Raw genomic sequence first — 23,041 nt, forward strand, 5'->3', positions numbered from 1 at the left:
CAGTCGGCGATTGATTGGAATATAAACTTTGGGTGGGAAAGTGGCATTGTGAAAACTTTTTGGATGAAAAACCATTAAGGCAAACCTTAGGTGGGAAAAAGTCGTTTACTCTAATTTTTTTTTTTTTTTTCTCAAGAACATCTTGGTCTTTGCTTCACTCTCTCATATTAATTATTATAATAAATATTATAGTTTTTGATGAAGCAAAGTTTATGAGATAATTAATATATTATTATTTCTTTATAATATTATATAAATACTTTATATTAAATAAATTATGGTGGAATGAAGTGTGCATGGGAGTAAATTAATTTAATTTATCTAGTTCTTCGTGCATATTAATGATGCATTTNTAAAAATATTTCTTATCATAAAGGACAGACAAAATAAATATTGGGTCACTTCAATAGTTAACGACAAATCGTTGCTCTCGATTTTGTTATTTTATAAAGTTATGTTCCATATGATAAAGACTTCAAGACGTTTATATTAGAGATTTAACTATATATATATATATATCATATACAGTCATTTGTAAGTTTTACAAAATACTATCTTAAAAAGTTTTAGTACTTTTCATGAACAATTTTATTCAAACTTGGCTTATGGCTGGATAACAAAACTTTAGTCATCTTGGTGAATTATTTAGAGGTCTTGTGTTCAAGTCCTACAAAGTGATCATCTATCACATTTATGATTTATTTGACTTATTGGATTTGTAGGGTATTCAATAAAACCCCGAGAAATAGTCAAACACTCCGAGTTATATATAGTCCTAATGTCCAAAATTAGAACCAAAATTAATTTTCAAAATTAGGTTAACTTGGACAAGCAAATTACATTGAGTCTAAAGTCAAGCCACCCTATAGGTCATTGGGCCCAAGCAAGGCCTATGGGCTATGGGTACCTCTAACATGAGCACAACTTGTAGAAGTCACTTTCCAATAGAAATAAAAGATTACAAAATAAAGACATAAAGATATTGAGAGACAAAAAATAATTGTCATTGTCAAAAAAGGGGGGAATTCAGAGATAGCCACTTGATGGGATCTTCTAGGTCAATTTGGGTATTTAACTAATGCCCATTTGTCAATTTTTAGTGAAAGATATTGAGTGAAATTAAACCCAACATATATATGGGTTTGAATTATTATTTTTATTTTTTTGGTTTAAAACAACTAAAAAAAAAGTTTAGGAAAATTAGAATTTAGAAAAAATTTCAAAAAAAAATCTATTTTCCAATTTTTGAGACAAACTTAGACTTATTAACTTGAAGAAATACTTGTTATATGGGATAGTTTCACTATTTTCATTTTGTTGAGATAGTGGTAGTTTTTTTTTTTTTTTTTTTTAATAAAACAGATATTTGCTTTTAAATCGTCCATCATAATGGTATTTATAATGAATAATAAATTATGATTATCGTTGAACGGTTTATTCAAAAATAAAATCTAGCAAATACAAGACAAAATGTGGTATTATTTTTATTCGTATAGTTTCAACATATCAACAAAGTGGCATAACGAAATTATTTATATTATTAGATTTATAATAATAATAATAATAAAAGTAAATAAGAAGAACTTTCAAATATTCAAAATGAAAACATCATTTTTTTTTTTTAAATTCTATATAATAAGAATACTATTGAGCTTCTTTCAAATACTCTTATTATTATAATCTTCTTTCCTCTTTATTGCCAACTATCTTGGCATTATCAATTTGCTCATTCTCACTATGATTTTTTTAGTAAACCACTTTTTCCCACTCAAGGTTTGCCACAATATATTCCCACACAAAAAGTTTCAAAATATCACTTTCCCACCCAAAGTTTATATTCCGTTTACTACTCATAATAGATTTTCCTATTCGACGGCTAACAGAGAGCAAACTCGGTCCAAGCTATTAGGGATTTTGAAGAGGGGATGTCGGTGAGTCTTTTGGTGATGACAAGTTGGATTTTGGTGGGCGGGATTGGTCGGAACTAACTTAGGAAGAGGCTACTGTACATTTCACAAATCGCTCGATTGTTGGCAATTGGCAGGGTAGGTGGGAGAAATGTTTGAGTGGTTTAGATGAGTGATTATTGAGAAAGAGAATGGTGGTGGTTTGGGGTCGCAAAGATGTCGGAATCGGTTGGCGATTGGTTGGAATATAAACTCTGGGTGGGAAAGTGGTATTTTGAAACTTTTTGGGTGGAAAATTAAGGCAAACCTTGGGTGGGAACATCTTGGTCTTTGCTTCACTCTCTCATTTTGATTATTATAATAAACATTATAGTTTTTGATGAAGCAAAGTTTATGAGATAATTAATATATTATTATTTCTTTATAATAAATACTTTATATTAAATAAATTATGGTGGAATGAAGTGTGCATGGGTGTAAATTAATTTAATTTATCTAGTTCTTCGTGCATATTAATGATGCATTTGATTTATTAAAAGTTTTAAAATAATTAAAATTTAAGTTTTTAATTAATAGCAATTTTGACTATTGACCCATCTATTAATTTCTCTTGAAAATATATTATAATGTATAATTCCTAATTTCACCAACATTAATTAATCATCAATTCGACAATTGATTTGCTATTTTCCTTTTCAATATTCAAAATTGTATATTTTTATATATTAAAATTATTGTTTTTTCTGAAAAATTTGGATATATAGTGTAAAAATAATAAATTATAGTCTCAAAAATAATATAATTTTGTAATTGAATTGGACCTAATACAGTTGACGATCCAAGCCCGGCCCATTTAGGAAATGGGTTGGTTTGCTTTCAGTAAATCAGGCTAGTAGGACACATATTAAAGATATGGGGCCTCACTTGACAATGACAACCCATACTTGATAATTTCCCCGAAGCTCTCACATGGAATATTTGAAATTACCAATCTGTCCCTGACAATGATACCATTGAAGACAAGTTGGTCCTTGACCTACCCAACATGTCTCTTAACGTGGTACTGGTTTGATAATATTATCGTCTTTTAATTTTTATCTCGATAATTGGGATCGGAATTTATATAAATGGTATAAGAATTTTAAAATTTCGTATATAAATACAATAATATTATTTTTCTAAGTGAAATCTCAAATTTCTCACGTTAGGTGATGCCTTATCCGATGTAAGATTGATATATTATTTATCACTTCAACTCTTCATTAACATGTGAACGTTGTATAAGATGACACATCAATTCTCACTCATGAATAGTAAAATGTTCAATGGATCTCGGGATCAGACCCAATTATCAAACAAAAATAGTAGAATTTCGGGTAAATATGTTCATTTGATCCTTCAAATTTCATTTTGGTCCCTTTGTTCATTAAAATTTACATTCTTACCCCCTCAAATGCAATTTTTTTTTTTAAACAATACTTCATACTTCAACCCGAAATACAATTTTCTAATTCCTCCATTCACTAGATTCATAGTCTAAGTATTAATTAGACTATGGGTCCAATGATCAACGTAAGAGTATCCACGATGGCATAACAAAAACTCAAGTTAAATACATTTTGGTTCCTAAGGTTTAGTCTAAATAACCTAGCCCAGTATGATCTAAAAGTATGAGTTAGATTTTTACCAGTTAACGGTTGTTTAATTGTTTTTTGTAAAAACCTAAAGTACCTTTTATTTCAACTGATAATTATGTTAGTTATAAGAAAATAAAAATGAACATATTAAGGATATTTTAGACTTTTAAAAAAAATTCTTCAAACAGATACTAACCGATAAGAACCTAAGTGTTACTTTCGAATTCTATTAAATCATCATTAAAGTAGGTCAAACCCTAAGGACCACAATGTCATTAACTCACTAATTAAGGGATGGAAGTGACAGTATGCATGAAGGTTGATGCACGTGAGGAGCAGCAGAAAATAAACTTTAATGCAGAAATGAATCTAATTTAAATTACTGAGTGGTAGGGGAGAAGAAGTTTGTCAGACTGAAAAGCAAGTGAATGAACGTGCGCTATTTTGACACTATTTGGAAAGGAACTTCCCACGCTCACATATAGCGCGTGTATTACAATTTCCAAATATATATATATATATATGTATTTTTTTTTTTTTATTTGAGTCACAATTCTATGTTAATACTCAAATAATTATTTTCTAAAACAATATAAGTAATGTTACATATAATAAACGAAAACTCAAAATTATTTTATTTTGATTGAAGTGTCATATTATGTAACAATAATGTATCACATATTCCTGTCGGAGGGCAAGATTGTATGTTATTGTCTTGTATTCGAGCTACACAAAATAGACACTTACCATATTTGTGATTTATTTGATTTATTGGACTCGTAAATATTTAATAGATTCTAAAGATTAGTTGAGATATAAATAAATTAGTCCAAACATCTTGGTTACCGAAAATATGTATGTCATATATATGCATCTACTTATGATACTGTTGACGTGATACAACGGTGTTATACGAAATTTTATTAAATGTATATACTTTTGCAAGGATAGTAACTAAAGTCATAAAGTTGAGTGGTGGAATTAGTATTTTCTCTTTAAGTGTTAAAAGTAGATCTGAATCTACTCCACCACGTACCTTGTTTTTTTGTCTATTTCTTTCAAGACAACAGACACAAAACCCTATAAAATACATACCCCCCAGTCATCAAAAGTTAAATACATTTTGGTCCCTACGGTTTAATTTAAGTATATTAAATCTATAAAAGCCAAAAATATTTGGAGTATTTTTCTTAAAATAGTTTTTGACTTATAAGGACCTAAGTGTTACTTTTGTATTTATATGACGCCTTTCAGTATAGATATTGGTATTATTTGTGTAACACATTTTTCTTATTTTCTAAAAGAATTTTCTAAAAGGGTATTTTCGTCATTCTAATATAATTTTTTTAAGTCAAATTAGCAGTCAACCAATATGATAACTAGATTACTAGAAGTCTAGAATGACCAAAGTACTAATATTTGAAATGACTGATCTTAAAAAGTAGTTGAACGAAACATAGGGATGAACATGTAATTTTCTCATCATGTTCGAAAACATTATACGCCAAAATTTTTATACTAAAGTGGAACTGCTACTACTACTCTCTTCTTAAGCTCAACTCACATTTCATTATTACCTTTTTCTTACTCTCCTCCTCCTTTCTTCTTATCTTTCTATCCCAAACGCTCAAAGTAGTGAAGTTTTCTTTTCTCTTTTTTTATTTTCTTTTTCCCTTTATTTTTTCTTCTATTTTTTTCTCCCTTTCCTCCATGGATTCATATGAAGCTACAAGAATGGTGTTCTCTAGGATCCAAAACTTGGACCCTGAAAATGCCTCCAAAATCATGGGTTATCTCCTCATTCAAGACCATGGCGAGAAGGAGATGATTCGTTTAGCTTTTGGACCTGAAACTCTCATTCATAATCTCATCATCAAAGCCAAATCTCACTTGGGTATTCTCAACTTTCAAAATAATGCGATTACACCCCCTTCTTCTTCCTCTCCCTCTACTCCCTCTTCCCTTTTCAACCCCATTTCCAGGCCCAACCCTCTCTCCATTTCTTCCTCATCTCCTTCCTCAACTCCCTGGCCTCTCTCTGGACTCTCCAGCCCTCACAGTCCAAGCGTCAATGGCTTCAGCTCCTCTCTTTCTTATGCAAATATCGTAAATGGAAGCTCCAATGCTGCAAATTCTGAATCTTTGTACAATAATGGTGACGTTATTGATGAGTTTCAGCTTCAAGATCACCTCTCTTTTCTCAACGAGTCTAAGGGTGAAGACTTGTTTGACCCAAGACTCGAACTTGGTTATTCTCCCGCGTCTTCTCAGTTACACCGGAGGAGTTTTTCCGTTCCTGGGGCGACTTGTTTCGGTTCCGAAGATGCAAATTCTCCGTTCGGTTGGAAGCAATGCTTGTATTTCGCTAAAGGGTTTTGTAAGAACGGAGGTAGCTGTAAGTTTCTTCACGGTGACTCAGTTTCTGCTGTGGCCGATGCTGTTGCTTCTTCTGCCGCCGTTAATATTGGCTCACCGAACAAGCTCAATGAGTTCGAAAAGCAAAGAAAACTCGCCGCTGTCTCCTCTCAGTTCATGGGCGCGGTTTCTTTTCCTTATAACAAGTGCATGAACCTCCTTTTGCAGCAACAAAATGAAACACAAAGGCACAAAACTTTTGCTTGTTTTCTTTGTTTTTGTTTGTTTTCGGGCATTTCTTATTCTGATTTTTGCTTTGTTGCAGATCAGCTGCATTGATGGTGGGCGATGAGTTGCATAAATTTGGTCGTTGCAGGCCTGAGAGAGCTTCTGAATTTTCAGCAATGGGGTTGGGAGGATCTGCGAATCCGGGTTCAAGACAGATTTATTTGACATTTCCAGCTGATAGTACATTCAGAGAAGAAGATGTTTCTAATTACTTCAGGTAATTTTGTTCATAGTGAAGAGCTAGAAGCTTGAATTAATGTAGACTCTTGCTTAAAAAAGTTCCATTTTTTATGGTTTTTTTGCAGCAATTATGGGCCGGTGCAGGATGTGAGGATTCCTTATCAGCAGAAGAGAATGTTTGGCTTTGTAACTTTTGTGTATCCTGAGACAGTGAAGTTCATTCTGGCCAAAGGGAATCCCCATTTCGTTTGCGATTCTCGCGTGCTCGTGAAGCCTTACAAGGAGAAAGGAAAAGTCCCGGAAAAGTATGTTGAATCTTTGTAGTTGTTTGGTTTTTCTTTGTTGTGTGTTTTGCTTGCAACTCTTTGTCATGTTTTCGCCGCAAACTTTTATGGTTTCAGGAAGCAACAACAGATCGAGAGGAGCGAATATTCGGCTTGTTCAAGCCCCTCTGGGCTTGATTCTCGAGAGCCATTTGATTTTCAACTCGGTAAGTTTATGTGCTAAATATCAATATAGGATTATTGTCAAATTCTAAATCTTTTTCATTTAATTGAAACTCTTTTGTGTAAACTTAGGAGCAAGAATGTTTTACAATACACAAGAGATGTTACTGAGAAGGAAACTAGAGGAACAAGCTGATTTGCAGCAAGCCATTGAGCTACATGGGAGAAGGCTAATGAATTTGCAACTTCTAGACTTGAAAAACAATCACCATCATCATCATCACAATCACCATCAGTTTCACCGTGGTTTGCCAAATGGGTCACCAATTCCTTCACCAACTCTACCTCAAACTCCTCACAATCAGGCTCTCATTTTCCCAATAGATGGCCCTGAAGAAGAACTCCAACAAGGTCAGTGTTCAATTGGGTAATGCTCACATTTTCAAAAAATAATAATAGAAGTCTTTTAAGTTATTGCATTAATTTGTTTGGTTCAGAGATATGTGGCAGCCCAGCTGAAGATTCTCAAAATGCTGCAGATCCAGATGGTGATCAGGAAGTGAATAATCCAATTTATGATCACAATAATGGCAATGCCAATAGTAGTAGTAGTAGTAGTAGTAGTAGTAGTAGTAGCTGTACTAACAACAAGGAGAAGTCTAGTAGTAACAACAACACTGAAGAAAGTGATCTCCATGAAAGGTAAAAGGGCTTCAATTTCAAGATGTAAACAAAACTTTACCCACAATAGCAATCACTATAATACGTTTATTTTTTGTGACCCCTTTTTCAGTTTAGAGCACATTCTCCCTGATAACCTTTTTGCATCTCCAAAGAAATCAACTGTTGATGAACTCAGTGTGTTCTCCTCCGAAGCTGATGACAAACTCTCAGCTTCAAGTACTACAATCACATCCACAATCAACATGGCTTCTCTTAAATCATGTTTCCTACAAATGCCTAGGTATTGCACAGCTAGAAACTAGGCAAACTTTGATCATTTTTTTTTCCCCATTTTGGGTTGGATTTGACTTAATGATTAATGGCTTTTTTGAATTTCAAACAGGTTTTCGTCTGGGCATGGAACAATTGGCTTGTAGCATCAATAATGGGCAACAATGGGGGGATTGATTTTGCTAGGTATGAGATTTTTTATCTAATTTTTAATGCATACAGAACAACGTCTGGTATTGAATGCGATGTATATATATGCACATGCATACATTTCTGGAATGGATTTTCAAGTCAAATGGTAGGATTTCTTTTGTGATGTTGGGTTTGTTTATGTTCAATCTTTGCAGAAACTTTGGAAGCATCATATAAAAAGAAGAAAAAGAATCCTCTAGTTGTATAGCCAAAACCACACCACCCACAAGAAAAAAAAAAAAAGCAAATCCCCCAAAACAAAAAAAAAAAAAAAAAAAAAGATCTGAAAGACAAGATCTCAGCAAGATCACCATCATCATCAATACATACTTACAATGAATACATAATTGCTTAGGTAAAAGGACAGATGAACTGATTTATGAAGTGGGGTCTCTTTCTCTTTCTCTCTTTCCCTACTGTGGATATCTGTAGGTGAATGTGCTTGGTTGGACCACCACACAGAAGCAGAAGCAGAAGCAGGAAGCAGATTAAAAAAAAACAAAAGGCAGGCTAGTAGTAATGTAATTTACTGTCTTCTTTTCATAATGTAATTTACCTTTTTTTTTTTTTTTTTTTTACCCCCCATTTGAGGGGGTGAAAAGGACGACTACATAAAGAAATGAAATCATGTATCATCATCATCAAGAAGAAAATATTATATATATCTTTGTGACTGTATGTGTACAGAACTACACCCATCAAGCTTTGAAAAGCGCTTCTTATAACAGCAGAACTGTAACTACTGTACTGATTCAGTGATTTGGAGACTCCAAAATTAAAATCAGTGCTGGCAATAAATACAGTTGAGGTTAAAAGTTAAGGTTTTAGAGAAAATATGTCAAATTTTAAGGGCGGTTCAAAATTTACACTCCATGTACGGGTCACCATTAGGTCCACTAGAATCATAAAGTAACACTTTGATCCCGATTCAACCGTCCAAGGGCCTTTAGTGTTCATTTTTACTTCTTAGTTTTTAGGGATCAAAGTGTTACTTCTGATTCAAAGAGATCGAAGTGTTTGTTAACCTAAATTGCAAGGGACTATATAATTAAACTAGAATCAGAAATTGACAATTTGATCCTATCCGAGGGTCGTAGATGTGTTACTTTCTAATTTTACATGGACTAAAGTGTTGAGTGGAACTAAACTTAACCTAAAACCTTATAGACCTAAATTGATTATCCCATTAGATTGGGTAAGTGATTTACATTCACTAGAATACCCCCTAAGGTTTAGTCTAGTAAAAGGGAGCTCATTCAGTCTTAGTAATGTCTTAGATTCGAGTCTCCACCATGAAACTTTGATCCTTACAGAATTAGAAAACTTACATTCACTAGAATCGGAAAGTAATACTTTGATCTTTGTTTGAGAGACCTTAAAGTGTTCGTGTATAGGGATCAAAGTGTTAACTTTCTAAATTGAATGAATCCAAGTGTTACTTAAGCTAAACCTTATGGACCTAAAAGAAATAATCCCATTTAGATTGGCAAAAGAGGAAAAAAAGTAGTAAAAAACAAGGGGGGAAAAAAGAAAGTTGTAAAGAAAAGGTTGTTGTTTCATGTGATTAAAGGTTACTTTAGAGGGAGTGTTTTGTCTCATTTTGTGGTTTCTTTTAGGTGGACTTGAATGGGTAAGGGCCACATTGTCACATGGGTTCTGACATTTTATATCAATGGTATCTGGGCACCACTCACTCCTTTCTCTTTCAATCTTTTAACCTCATTCATTCAAATTTTTTTTTATTATTATTATTATTATTTAAATTTTGATTTTATGGGTTTTGGTGCCCTTGGGTCTACATGTGCTGCTATATTTTTGTTATTTTGCTTGCCCTCCAACTACATTTAAAATTTCTTGACCCCTCATTACCTGAAGAAACTTTTGTGGGAGTTGAAGGCTGCAAAAATGTTGAGCCATTGTTAGTGGTGGTTGGGAGATTTTTTGAGCCTTATTTAGCTTCATTTGCAACATGTTGGCTTCATGATTTTGCCATTCTCTATTTTCTTTGATCCTTGTTTGTTTTTTGTTATTTAGGTTTTGCTTGTTTTATCACTTAAAAAACGCTTAATTTGGTTTGTGATCCGAAAATAATTTTTTTTTTTAAATAATTCAAATTAAAAACTATAGAAGATTGTGAAAATGGTTTTCACCCGTTTTTATACTAGATTTTAATATTGTATTCTAAAAATATTTCGATTCGTTTTTACCAAACATATTTTTATATGATTTTTTTATATCTTTCTTTTTAGAAACAAAAGTAGCGTATTTAAATTTTATATCAAATAGGAATAATTTTTTAATATTTCAGATTACAAGATCAACAGAATGGGAAGACTTTGAACTACAGTCTTGTTAATGCTTGTCCAATAATAGAGATTTAATGAGATTCCTATGAGGAAAACATCCCTAGGTCTTGGCTCATTAAGCTTGTAAAACGTTTAATAGATTTCAAAAATTAGTTGAGGTGTGTACAAATTGGTCCGAATACTTCGGTTATAAAAAAAAAAAAAAAAAAAAATTCCCTAGGTTTCAAACATTTCATTAATTATTGATATAGATTGTTATGAAAAACGACTTATAAGATTTAATAATAAACTTATAGCGTGTAACTATAACCTCGTAATATCGAACAACGAATTCATTACAAAGTGACGTGTAAGTTAAAACGTCATATTTACAGATAACGTTAAAATAACTATTTCAATTTCGATATTACAAATCTTATATTGAGGCGATAATTACACTCATTAGTCTTATAATATAATCCTTGAATAAGTTGCAATGTCAACATCTTGAAACCTCATTGTCAAGCTAAATAGCTGGCCACAACCTCAATCAAGTAAAAAGCCCTTCACATTGGTATCTATATTGCTTAACAATTTTCCATTTGGGCAAAGAAAGCAACATTGTTGTTTGTCATATTTCCCAATCACAAGGATTGGCCCAAGTTAATTATCTTTTAAAGACTTGTTTTTTGGGGTAATTAGGGGCTACTAGCACCCATCATTTTCGCATAATCTATTGGATTTTTGTGTTAATTGATTTGTCTTCCTTGTTGATTTTGATGGCCATTACTTTGGTCTTTGCCTCTTTTAAGTAGATAATGTAATTGGGTCTAATAATTGAAGACTTAGTATTAATTTGTTTCCTTCTTGCCCTTGAGGTTTGGCTGAATAACACAATCTGAAATAACAATTTACCCCCTCACGTTAATATTCCATTAGGGTTTCTGTCATCTTACAAATGCATATTACTCTTTATTCGTTAAATTAAACACTAAAACTCAAACAAAATAGTAACAATAGGAGGTAAATTATTAGTTTAGATATTGAGGAAAACTTTATTTATCCAAACATTTTCAAGTACTGAGGCAAGTGATGCTTCAAATCACTCATCTATGGGTAGTCTAGATGATTATGACGAATTAGAGATAAAGTGGATATGTGCACAATCTCGGGTTCGATTCCTCATTTGAACATCCAAGATTTAAGTAAAGGCTATGACGGTAGTAGGTTACTATGCTAGTCTTCCTCGAGGATTAATCAAAGTGTATTTAAGTTGGCTCAGACATCATTTAACTCAAAAGTAACCGAGTTTTATATTATAATTGATATTGTTATAATTTTGTGTTAAGTATTACAAGTCTATCGTTATTATAATATTATCGAGAGATAAAAATATTCAAAAAAATCTTGACGTCACCAATGGTGAAACTAGTTGTGAGATAAAAGTTAGGATTAAAGAGGATTTACCTATCATGTAAAAATGGAGATTGAAAACAATGTTGCTTTGCAAAGTCACCAAGATGATTGTTAGCACTAAATTAATAGTAATGCAATTGAATATATATACAAAAGAAAAAAAAAATATCATATACTTAACTTTAATTAGAATTATAATGGGTATTATTATTTAGAGGATATTTTATTTTCATTTTTTAAATAAAATATATTATACATTGGGCTTTAATAATAATAAATAAATAAATAAATAAATAAATATTATGAGTATTATCATTTAGATGTCGCTTCTTTTTTCAATTAAAAACAGAGAGAGAGAAAAAAAGATACAAGTTGCAGATTTATCAATAAATGACAATTTATATATATTTTTAAAAAGTATCCGTTTATTGATAATTAATAAATATGCAACTTGTATATTTATTTTTTGTTTTTGTTTTTAATAATAATAATAAGAAGATTATTAATGAAGCCATGATTTGCACTTATTTATAAGGGGGACCCAATTCAGTTATGATTCTAAAGGGAAAGTGTGAGTGTATGAGATGAGCTAATGCTTAAGAAATTAATCATGATTAATCTAAAGGACAATAATATTCAATTAAAAGGAAACCTTTCATAATCATGTAAAGGGAGATAAAAAATTAATTAATTAATTAGAATAAAATTTCTATGCAATAATTGTTTCCCCGCTGAATGTGCTCATAGATTATTTTCACCATTCAAGCAAAAGAATTTTGTTATATTATAATTTAATAATTTAATTTTAATGTTGTTTACGAGGAAGTTTAAAAAGGGTAAGATTTAAGACTAAAATAGACAATATTTATTCGGTTGGACTTAAATGGTTATGCACTAATAACCTTAAAGACTGGGGTTTATTCTAGGAGACTCACTAAACACCCTACAAGCTCAGATGGTTATGCACTAATAACCTTAAATATTAGGTTTATTCTGGGGGACTCACTGAATACCTTACAAGCCCAAATAGTTATGCATCAGTAACCTTAAAGATTGGAGTTTATTCCGGAGGATCCACTGAATACCCTACAAACTCAATGAATTATGTAAGTCACAGATGTGGTAGGTGGCCACTGTGGAGACTTGAATACAAACTCAATGAATTATGTAAGTCACAGATGTGGTAGGTGGCCACTGTGGAGACTTGAATATAGTACCTCTAGATAATCCACCCAAATGGCTAAAGTCTTGTCATCTAGCTACAAGCCTAGTAGTTAGTTTTGACTTTGAAAAATAGTATCAACAATTATTTTTCTGATTTTTCTGATTTTTATTTTTATTTTTAATTTTTCCAAATAATTTCTTTTCATAAATAATTTTTGAAGTTCATCTTGGTAGAAGCACAAAAAAATTTGCCAAATTTTTTCGAAGTTTTTAACTCAGAACACATGTAATGTCATGGTTAGCAGATTGGGCCTCGACTGGGCAACTCGATAGATCCCACCAAGCCTAACCCAGTAAAAATAGATTATTAGGCCCAGAATATTTTACCCTGGATTGGACTATGATTGCTGGCCCAATAAAGCTTTCAGCTAGCTAGACCAAATCTCTTTTGAGCCCCAATTTTAATTTTTCCATATAAAATCGTTAATATTAATTGAAAATTAATAAAAGAGATATAAAAATAAAAAAAATTTGAAGATACTAACAATAAATTTTCTTCATGAGTTTTAGTTTTTAAATTTTTCGGTTCATCCATGAATCAGTTTTCAATTCCTGTATAGAATTTTTTTTTTTTTTTGTTTTATCGGAGTATTCGGCCAGCTTGCATGCACCTCAACTAATCTTCAGAGTCCATCAGTTTTCAATTCCTATATAGATTTTTTTTTTTTTTGTGTTTTTTTTTTTTTTTTTTTTGTAACTGGAGTGTCCAACTAGCTTGTACGTACCTTAACAAGTAAGTAATAATGTTATTGTGATAGACGACCCTAAGGTTTGAATCTAAACACTCAAGGAAGAGACCAAACCTTATTGATCGCCAAACCAATCCCTTGGGGTTATGTACATAATTTTTACATTAATAAATTTAGACCGGGCACAATTAGGGATGAATCAGCTTAATTCCATTGATTTTGGAACAATTATTCTAATCTATTGGCTAAAGAAGTGGAATAAAAAGTGAGAAAAAGTATGTATTTAATACGACTTATTAAACTCAACAACTCTTTATCAATTTGTGAATTAATTAAAATTTTGGGTTTTAATATAAAGAAAAAAAAAAAAAAAAAGAAAGAAAGAAAGGAGGCTTTAATAAAGATTATAATACACATTTAGAAACTTTACTCTATAAATTATAAGGCAAAACCCCACTTGGGTTGATGCCATTAAACTTTATTTGTAGGGTCCTCTTACCTTACCCTCGTTATTTGGTGCCGTCATTGTAGAGTTTCTAACCTTTGGATCATGGTACGAGAAATTATGATTTATCATAACCCTAACAACGTTATCACGTCGATACCAAAGAGTGTCTCAACTTTCTTATTCTCTTCGTCCAATAATGTTTCGGAGGATTGACAACCATTAGACCAAAAAGGGAGAACGACATTTTCCCACCCAAGGTTTGGCGAAACGACACTTACCCACCCGTCAAGTTTTAAAATGACACTTTCTCATCCTTTGTCAGGTTCTATTAATGTTTTTAGTTAATATTTGACTGAAAAGACGAAAATACCCTCAAATAGTTTATTACAAATTAAATTTCGTTAAATCAAAGTCTTTACTCTCGATTATTTATTAGTTTAAGTGTAAATATATCTTTTTTCTTTTGTTTATTTAATTAATTAAGAATATTGATTTTATGTGTTAATCAGTAAAAATGAAAAACATTATAAATTTAGTAGGTTATTAAATAATAGTGATGAGATATTAATGACATTATAAATAAATAAATATTAAGGTCTTTTAACTTTAAACAATCTTATAGCATTACTCCTAACTTTTTAGGTAGGGTTAACTATTATTATTTTTTACTTTTTAATATTTGACTTTTTGGCTAATTAAAATAATAAAAAATTTATGAAGTCAAATATTTAAAGGTATTTTTGTATTTTCAGTAAAATATTAACGGAAAACATAACAGAACCTAACAAAGGGTGGGAAAGTGTCATTTTGAAACTTGAAGGGTGGAAAAGTATCGTTTCGTCATACCTTGGGTGGGAAAATGTCGTTCTCCCAACCGAAAACTCAAATATTTTACAATATGATGACTATAAAACTCTCTTAATTATTCTTACAGTTTTGTAATTGGTTCGATAACGTTATCATATCCACATGAAATCTTACCCAACTCATTAAAGAGATGGGAAGCACTAACATTTGAAAGGGACCTCAAAAGTTATAAAAATAAAACGTGTAATGATGAGTATGAGAGTTTAAATGTGATTGAATAAGGATGCAGTTTGTGTTTCCATTATTGAATTTTTAATACATGATGTTTAATGCCCTCTCACCTCTCACCAACATTGCCACAATTATACCATCAATCTAAATTTTTGTACCACATTACCTCACACAATATACAACAACTTGGTCAAAATTGGTCATATTATATATTACCAATTAGTAACGATATCATAACGATATTTTAGTATATAATATTTGACGTTGATAGACAATATATTAAATTTTAATATGATACTTATTGGTACAAAATTTTGTACCAACTAGCGAGATCCGATTAACCTTGTCGGGATTAGAACCGATGTGTGCGTGATTAGTGATAATTAGCGATGAATATGAATAAAATGAACTAAAAACAAAGAGATTTTTAAAGTGGTTCGGTCAGGTTAACAGCCAACATCCACTGTGTTTTTGTATTTGCTGTGAGAGTTTACAATGCAATTCTTATATGAAATTCGTGACCCCTTCCTCATTGTCTGAGGGGGATTTATATACAAGATCTGTACAAAGGAAGTAATGAAATTCAGGGGATTAGAACTGATTTGAATCATAATTCCAATATCCTCGCGATTGGGCGTTGTGATTGCGCAGTGATCACCATTGATCCAGTCATTCCCGCAATATCTGAGATCTGAAGTAATTTGGGGATTGATTGAATGATTCCTTGAATTGTTCCCAACTAGCTTACGTTGGGTCGAACTGTAACGCCCCACTTGAGGTACATAGTTCAATTGTGTTGTATTGCTTGAATGTTTATTGATTTGTTCTCATTTGAGCTTGCATGTTGTTATTTTCCATTGGTTGGCCCTTAGTTGGATTAATGAGTTGATTTGGTTAAGTGTTTGCCCTGATTTTGGTTGAGACTTAGTGAATTTTTGAAATCAGTCTTCGCTGGGGCGAAGAATAGTCTTTGCCGCGGCGACGTTGGCTTGAGAGTTGTGAGTCGTTTCTGTAAGTTTTCGCCGGGGCGACGGGAAGTTCTTCGTTGCGGCGACCGGTCAATTGAAAATTTTAATAAGTTTCTAGAGAATTCTTCCTTTGGGGCACAATGACCATTCTACCCCTAATTAGCTGGAAAAGTGGGGAGTGAAATGCAAGGAAATTACATGAAGAATAGTTTAAATAGGGGTGCATTTGCGAAGAATTAAAAGGGCAAAGGTGAAATTTCTAAGAAAGAGTAAGGGTAAAATGGGAAAGAGTGGAGAAAATATGAGATATTAAGGGTTTAACTTTAGAAACCCTTCATTCTTCTTCTTCCACCGCCATACTCATTCCCCATTTCTCTCTAATTTTCATCCAATCCTTCAAGGATTTTAAAGGGCTTTTGAGTAGTTTTTGGGTAGAGAGATGATTTGAGGCATCCTAAGATAAGGACCTTTATTCTAGATGTGAAATTTAGCTATAAAGGTGTTAAGGTCTTATTATGTTATTGTTTAAAAGTGTAGAGAAAAGACATCTACCAAAGGCAAAGAGAAGTGCTAGTGGAATCACACCATCACAAGGTAAGTAAATCCAACTCAAGCTAAAGTTTAAGAAATCCTTGAGTAGAGATTTCTTTATGCATGTATAAATGATGCTTGTTGAGAAATTGAGTAGAGATATATGTTTGTGTGTTGAGAAATTGAGTTGAGATGAGTATTTATGTTGTGGTGTTGGATATGCTCCCTTAATGGGAAGTGGTAATGTGTGATGAGTTGAGATAAATGTTGGAGGAGATTGAGTAAATATTTGGGAGTGTTCTTTTATGATAGGAGTTATGTCCATAGAAGGGAATTTCTTCCCATTTTGGATGGTTACAAAGAGAAAGAGAATTGTAGTTAGAGAAGAGTTTTTGTATGCACATGAATTATTTGATGCAATGCCTAAGAGAAGTAATAGAATGAGTTATGAACCTTAATTCTTGCAACATTGCATATTGGCATTTCCTAAGTGCATTAATGAGTATGAACCATCCATATGCATTAATTGTGCATTAGGAAGTAGCTTGAGAAAGAGTAGAGAATTTCTACACTATGAGTATTAGCTTGAGAAAAAGATGAGTAGTAGCTTGAGAAAGAGTAGAGACCTTTGTGCTTAAACTACTCTAAGAGCTAAAGAAGAGAATAGAGTAGGTTGTTCGATGGGAAACCCGTGAGTGATGAGTAAAGTCACGAGAGTGGGTGCTTTGTGATCCCCAGCCGTGCCTCCGATCAGATGAGGCCGTGACCGTCACGAAGAGTGGAACATGAGGTTCCAGCCGTGCCTCCGGTAAGAAGGGGCCATGACATTCGAGAGATAGAGAGAAAGAATGTACACTCACATGGCCAAAGGTTCTGAATCCATGCATAACCGAATCCGATCGGTACAAAAATGAGTAGAAGTCACATAGAGTGGGAGAGTTCCTGGCCGTGCCTCCGATAAGATGAGGCCGTGACATTCCCATGATTAGAATGGGAAAACAGAGAAGTAGAAAGAACAGAAAGAGAAAATGAGTAGAGTCACGAAGAGTGGGTTGAGTCCCCAGCCGTGCCTCCGGTAAGATGAGGCCGTGACATACACCAAAGAATATATAGAAAAGAGTATGAGAATAGAAACAGAAAGAGAACAGAAATGAGAAGAGAAGAGAGTAAGAAAAGAATTAAGAGAAAGAGTTACAGGGTTAGACTAGTAGAGGATTTACTTACTGAGCATTAATTGTGCTCACCCCGTTGTTTTTCTATGTTTTTGTAGGGTCTAGATGAGGACGCAGTCGGATGGATGTCAGCGGGCGAGGAGGAGTAGTTACACTATCCATCACACTTTTGTGAACTTTTGTAAATGATACTGACTTTTGTAAAAGAATATGTATATTAAATAAAAGAAAATTTGGGCCCAACTATTTTTATTAATGTACTCGTATTTTATCATACATATTTTTTATGAGTATAGTAGTATCAAGCAGTTATTACACGAGCTATACCTCGATGAGCTTATGTTGGGTCAATCAATCGTAGTTGTCGAGCTCATTCTGGATCAAGCTATATCCTCGAGTTGGCTCGAACTTAACGAAAAAACTACACACAACAATACTATTTACATCTAATTAAATGATATTATCATATTAAACTCACACATAGTAGACAGTTTGGGTTTGCACAAATTTGAGGGGTTCGAGTCTAATATTGTAAGGTTTTATAGGGTTTTAACTTTGAACAAGTCTAATATTGTAAGGTTTATAAAGCTCCAACTTTGAAATATGAAAACCCACTAGGACCTACCATCGTTCCCAAACAAACAAATGTGTGAAAAGCTAGTTCTGGTTAGGGGAATCAAACCTAGAGGTGGGCATTTGGGACTGGGTCCAAAAACCTAGCTAAAAAACCTGGTCCTAGGAGGCTTGGTCCCAAAACGAGACCAGGCCTAAGGAGGAGGGCCCGGTCCCTCCACTGGGCTCTCCTCCAAGGCCCGAGCCTAAATTTTTTTAAACTTTTTCGTTTTAGTCCCTTAAACAATTACTAAAGCCCCTATAAATTTTGAAATAAACATAAATTGTAGGGGTTAAAAGGAAATTTTACAAAATTAAAATTTTTTTTTTTTTTTTTACTTTCTTTATAACTGTTGGCAACAGCAAACGATCATTTGGGGGGGGGGGGGGGGGGGGAGTTGAACTTTTTTTTCATTCCCCCCCCCCCCCCCCCCCCCCCGCCAATCACATAAATAACCCTAAAATCTTTCATTTTTCCACACCACTCATCTCTCATTTCTCATTCTCTCAATCCTCTACTCCAAATCTCAATCAAATTCTCATTCAATTTAATTTATATTATAATTTATCATATTATTTATTTATTTTTTCTATTTTTCAATATCATCTCTTATTCATATTATTATTTTTTTCATTTTAATTATTATTATTTTATCATAAATTCATGATGGATTCCCGAAATGATGCATTCGGAGGATCATCCTAAAATGAGTTTACGTTCCATCACCGAAGAAATGGAAGAGTTAATCCATTTCACAATTTCCTCCAGGGCGCACTGCAATTCCACAACCACATTCGATCGGGACGAGGTATAGCCAACACATGCGAGCTCGAGTCAATGGGCACGAGCATAGCCCAACCCCCTCGACTGTCAAAGAGGGTCGTGTTCGATGTATGGCGAACTTCACCAAATCAAAATGGCCAAAGACAACTGGGAGGGGGAAGAATCGTGTGAGATATGTAATTTATGTGGAACCATTATTGGCGCTGAGAAGAGGACTTCAACGATGCGACAAACACGTGGAGAAGAAGCACCCCCAAATAATGCAATTGTCTGGTACATCTTCAACCGGATCAGGTAGACAAATTCAAACTCAACTTAATTTTAATCCACAATCCTCAACTCTCTCAACATGACAATACAATGCAGATGTTGACGAGAGGAAATAGTAAGATTCATAGTTGCTACGACTCTCCTATTTGTTTATATGAAAATCCTTATTTTATTCACATGATAAAACTGTATTTTGTTCAGCATATACCTTGTTAGTAGAAGTTAAGTAGAAGAGATATACTACAAAATAAATAATAAACTTAAAAACGAATTTCACAATTTGGAATATATCTATTACACTACATCAGATATATGAGCTTGTAGATCAAAAACCGATTTTTTAACTACACAATACATTTCTTAGATCATAATTGGGGTTTACAACAAAAATTGATGGGTTTTAAACCATTATATGAAAAACATAGTGCTGAAACTATTTATTTTACAATTCTTGAAGTTTTGCAAGAATATTTATTAACTGATAGAGTTGTAGCGCTAACGCTTGATAATGCAGCTGCTAACACCGCGACAATCTTTTTATTTGAAAAGAGATTGGATTCGTATGGTGAAAGCAAATTTTTTTCACCAGAGATGTGCTTACCACATCATCAATTTGATAGTTAAAGCATGTTTAGATGCTATACATTCGAAGACGGAGAGGGTGCGTGCGACTATCAGATTTATCGTCAGCGGTAGCAATAAAAGATGGTAGGAGTACGTCAAATATTGTAAGCAAGAGGACCCACCGGTTTGACCTTTGAAGTTATGTACGGACATGCCTATCCGTTGGAACTCCACCTACTTGATGTTGGGAAAAGCTTTGCCAACCGCAAAACAAATTACAGATTTCGTCAACCGAAAGCACTATCCAGAGGAAGTTGTCAACTGTGATGATTGGGCAGTTTGTGAACTTTTTGAACTTTTTTATTCATTTCTTAAAATTTTTTTTGATTCTACTAATATATTAAGTGGTATTTATTATCCGACTACTAATTTAGTGTTAGATATTTTGCTTCAAATTGCTAAAACTTTTGCTAAATATAGATATAATAACGTTTTAAGGGAAATTGTTTTAAAGATGGAAGAAAAATATGAGATATATTGGTTAGATATTCTATTCTTATATGGACTAGGAGGAAGAAAAATATGAGATATATTGGTTAGATATTCTATTCTTATATGGATTAGGCCTTGTTGTAGATCTTATGTTTAAATTACACGTAGTTAACTATATAATTACTGAGTTAGGCCAGCATTTAGGACATGATTATACGTCTTATTTGACTGACTTTAAACAAAAATTGGATAGCCTTTTTTCTTTATATGAGAACATGTACATTAGAAGTGGAAGTGGAACGTTCAGGAGAGACAATCAGGACCCTAATACAGACCTCCGTCAAGGATCGAGCAAGTGGACGTATATGGAATATGGCGGAAGTAGTAGCTCCAGTTCGTACATACATGGACCAAATGAGCTGAATCGCTACCTACAAGTGGATATGTCCTTTATGACGATTAAGGAGAAACGTGATATGAATATTCTTCAATGGTGGAACTGTTAGAGTCATGAAAATGACTCTATTTTGTTGATAAAAAGATCTTATGTGTAATTAAATTGAAGTTATATTGAGACAATTAAGAGAAATTATGTATAAAAATCATATTTTGAGTTTTTCTTACTAATTTGGCATATTTGAATTGAAATTTGAAATTGTGTAAGTTGATATTAGGATGTGATTTATTTTCTAGGGTTGATGTTGTCTCATTTATGTTGTTAAGGGGTCAAATTGTCATAAAACTTGGGGTTGATTTTATCATTTTCAATATGTAGGGACCAAATAAATATTTGTCGCAATGTATATAAATTGCAGGTGAAAGGTCATGAACCGGGAGCCACGCCAAACCCAAAACCCTAGCCTCTTCGCTGGAGTTTAGCTTTCATCTTCCAGGCTGGTGACCCTTCACCTTCTCACGCCGACCGACCACCCTCCACCGTCATTCAACCCACGCCGGCGACGTATGCCTCCTACCATCACATCTCTTCATTTTCCGGAGACCGTGGAGCTTCTCCGGCGTCGATCCAGCTTCTCCAGGTGCCAGCCACCCTTCCTACGATCAAATCTACCTTCCTCCAAGCTCCATTGCCACCATTCAGTCACCAAATCGCCGCCGTGCCTCTTCACCTTCCAGCCCTGATTTCGCTCACTTTCTGATAACATCTCACTTTCCAACCAGCGGATCTATCATCTCCATAACCTGATCTATCTTCCCGTACCCTTCGATCTTCTCTTCATCGATCGGCGCCGTGAGCCCCTGTGAGCCGCCGTCGGATTCCGGCGAGTTGCGTTTGTTCGTCTTCTAGGAGTTCCCTTGGTCATTTTCATCCCTTCTTCGCATCATCTCGTCGTCGGTTACATCCTCTTCGCCATGACCAGCTCCGTGCCTGACATTTCAGCCTTCGTCGACACCACCATGAGCGAAGAGCTCCTAGTTGCCTGTTACGGTGTAGGGAGATCAAGATCGACACTCATGGATCTTCTCGGCAGTTCTCGACTAGTTGGATGGCTCGAATGTTGGATATTTGGTTAAGTTTCTTATATTTAGATTATATTTGTTTTCGTTTCAGTTTGTTTGCGATGCTTTAATATTATTCTGATGTTCGACATGCTGAATTGATAATGTCCATTGAGAGCGTATGTTGACATATAACTTTTTGCATAATTGAATATCAGTTTGAGATTATTGAATGTTGATTATGACTTTAAATTGCTCCGGTACTGATTGCAATCAAGTTGTATTAACTTTTAATATCATTTCTACTAGGAATGCATTTGTTGTGTAATTAGTTGATTGGATGATACAAGTTGATAGGTTGTACTTGTTAACGTTGTACCAACTAGTGATGTTTAAGGGTTTAGCATTTTTTGGTTAATCGATGATAGTCTTTAACCAATCGATCTGTAACTAAGATGATGAGGAGACAGGATAAATTATACCTAGATTGTTGGGAGATATTTTTATTGATTTGTCTAGCCTTCTAGGTTTAGGAAATTGAAGAGCGAGGAGAGGAATTGTGAGAGTTGGTCTTGAGTCAAACCGAATCCGTAGCGGCAACGCTTTTAATATTGTGTTTTAGTTAGCAATTTATTTGATGTTTTTTAATTTCCTTCAATTAATTAGTTTCCTTAGTTTTAATCAATCAATTTGCCAATTTCTCTTTCGTTAACTCACATATACATTAGGTTATTAGTTTTGCTCTCTATGGATTTGACCCTGTTTATTGCTAACTATGGTATTTAGGTTTAATTTTATGGCCGTGACGACCGGTTTGTCAGGAACCAACATGAAAGTCGATTCCCCATTGTAGCCCAAATGACACGTGACATTTTATCTGTGCCGGTTTCTACAATTGCATCCGAGTTAACATTTTCAACGAGTGGCCGGATTGTTGAAGACAGAAGATGTTCTTTAACTAATGAGATGATTAAAGTGATAACGTGTTTACGAGATTGGACTCATGCAAAAAAAGACTACAACAGCACCCTGAAGATCCCGAACTACTCGAACTCTTTAAGAATACAGATTTAAATGATGTAAATATTGTTGACGATGAAGATGAATAATTTAATAAAAAAAATTATTTAA

General features: G+C 33.5%; 1 protein-coding gene across 3 annotated transcripts; it reads left to right on the forward strand.

Moving 5' to 3' along the window:
- The first annotated feature begins 5,135 nt into the window (after positions 1–5,135).
- Positions 5,136–8,678, forward strand: LOC116142199 (zinc finger CCCH domain-containing protein 22-like). 3 transcript variants are annotated; one of them, XM_031427650.1, is made up of 9 exons: positions 5,136–6,147; positions 6,225–6,404; positions 6,493–6,672; positions 6,769–6,857; positions 6,946–7,224; positions 7,311–7,515; positions 7,607–7,777; positions 7,880–7,953; positions 8,115–8,202. In XM_031427650.1, exons 1-8 carry the CDS (start codon positions 5,255–5,257, stop codon positions 7,911–7,913), a joined length of 2,031 nt encoding a protein of 676 aa, XP_031283510.1. In that variant the 5' UTR covers positions 5,136–5,254; the 3' UTR covers positions 7,914–7,953; positions 8,115–8,202. The 3 variants fall into 3 exon arrangements, with proteins under 3 accessions (XP_031283510.1, XP_031283508.1, XP_031283509.1); XM_031427648.1 differs by lacking the exon at positions 8,115–8,202 and adding an exon at positions 8,392–8,678 and having other exon boundaries at positions 5,225–6,147; XM_031427649.1 differs by having other exon boundaries at positions 5,225–6,147; positions 7,353–7,515.
- Positions 8,679–23,041: the final 14,363 nt, after the last annotated feature.

This window comes from Pistacia vera, unplaced genomic scaffold (genome assembly GCF_008641045.1).
Source record: "Pistacia vera cultivar Batoury unplaced genomic scaffold, PisVer_v2 Contig405, whole genome shotgun sequence".
NCBI lineage: Eukaryota > Viridiplantae > Streptophyta > Magnoliopsida > Sapindales > Anacardiaceae > Pistacia > Pistacia vera.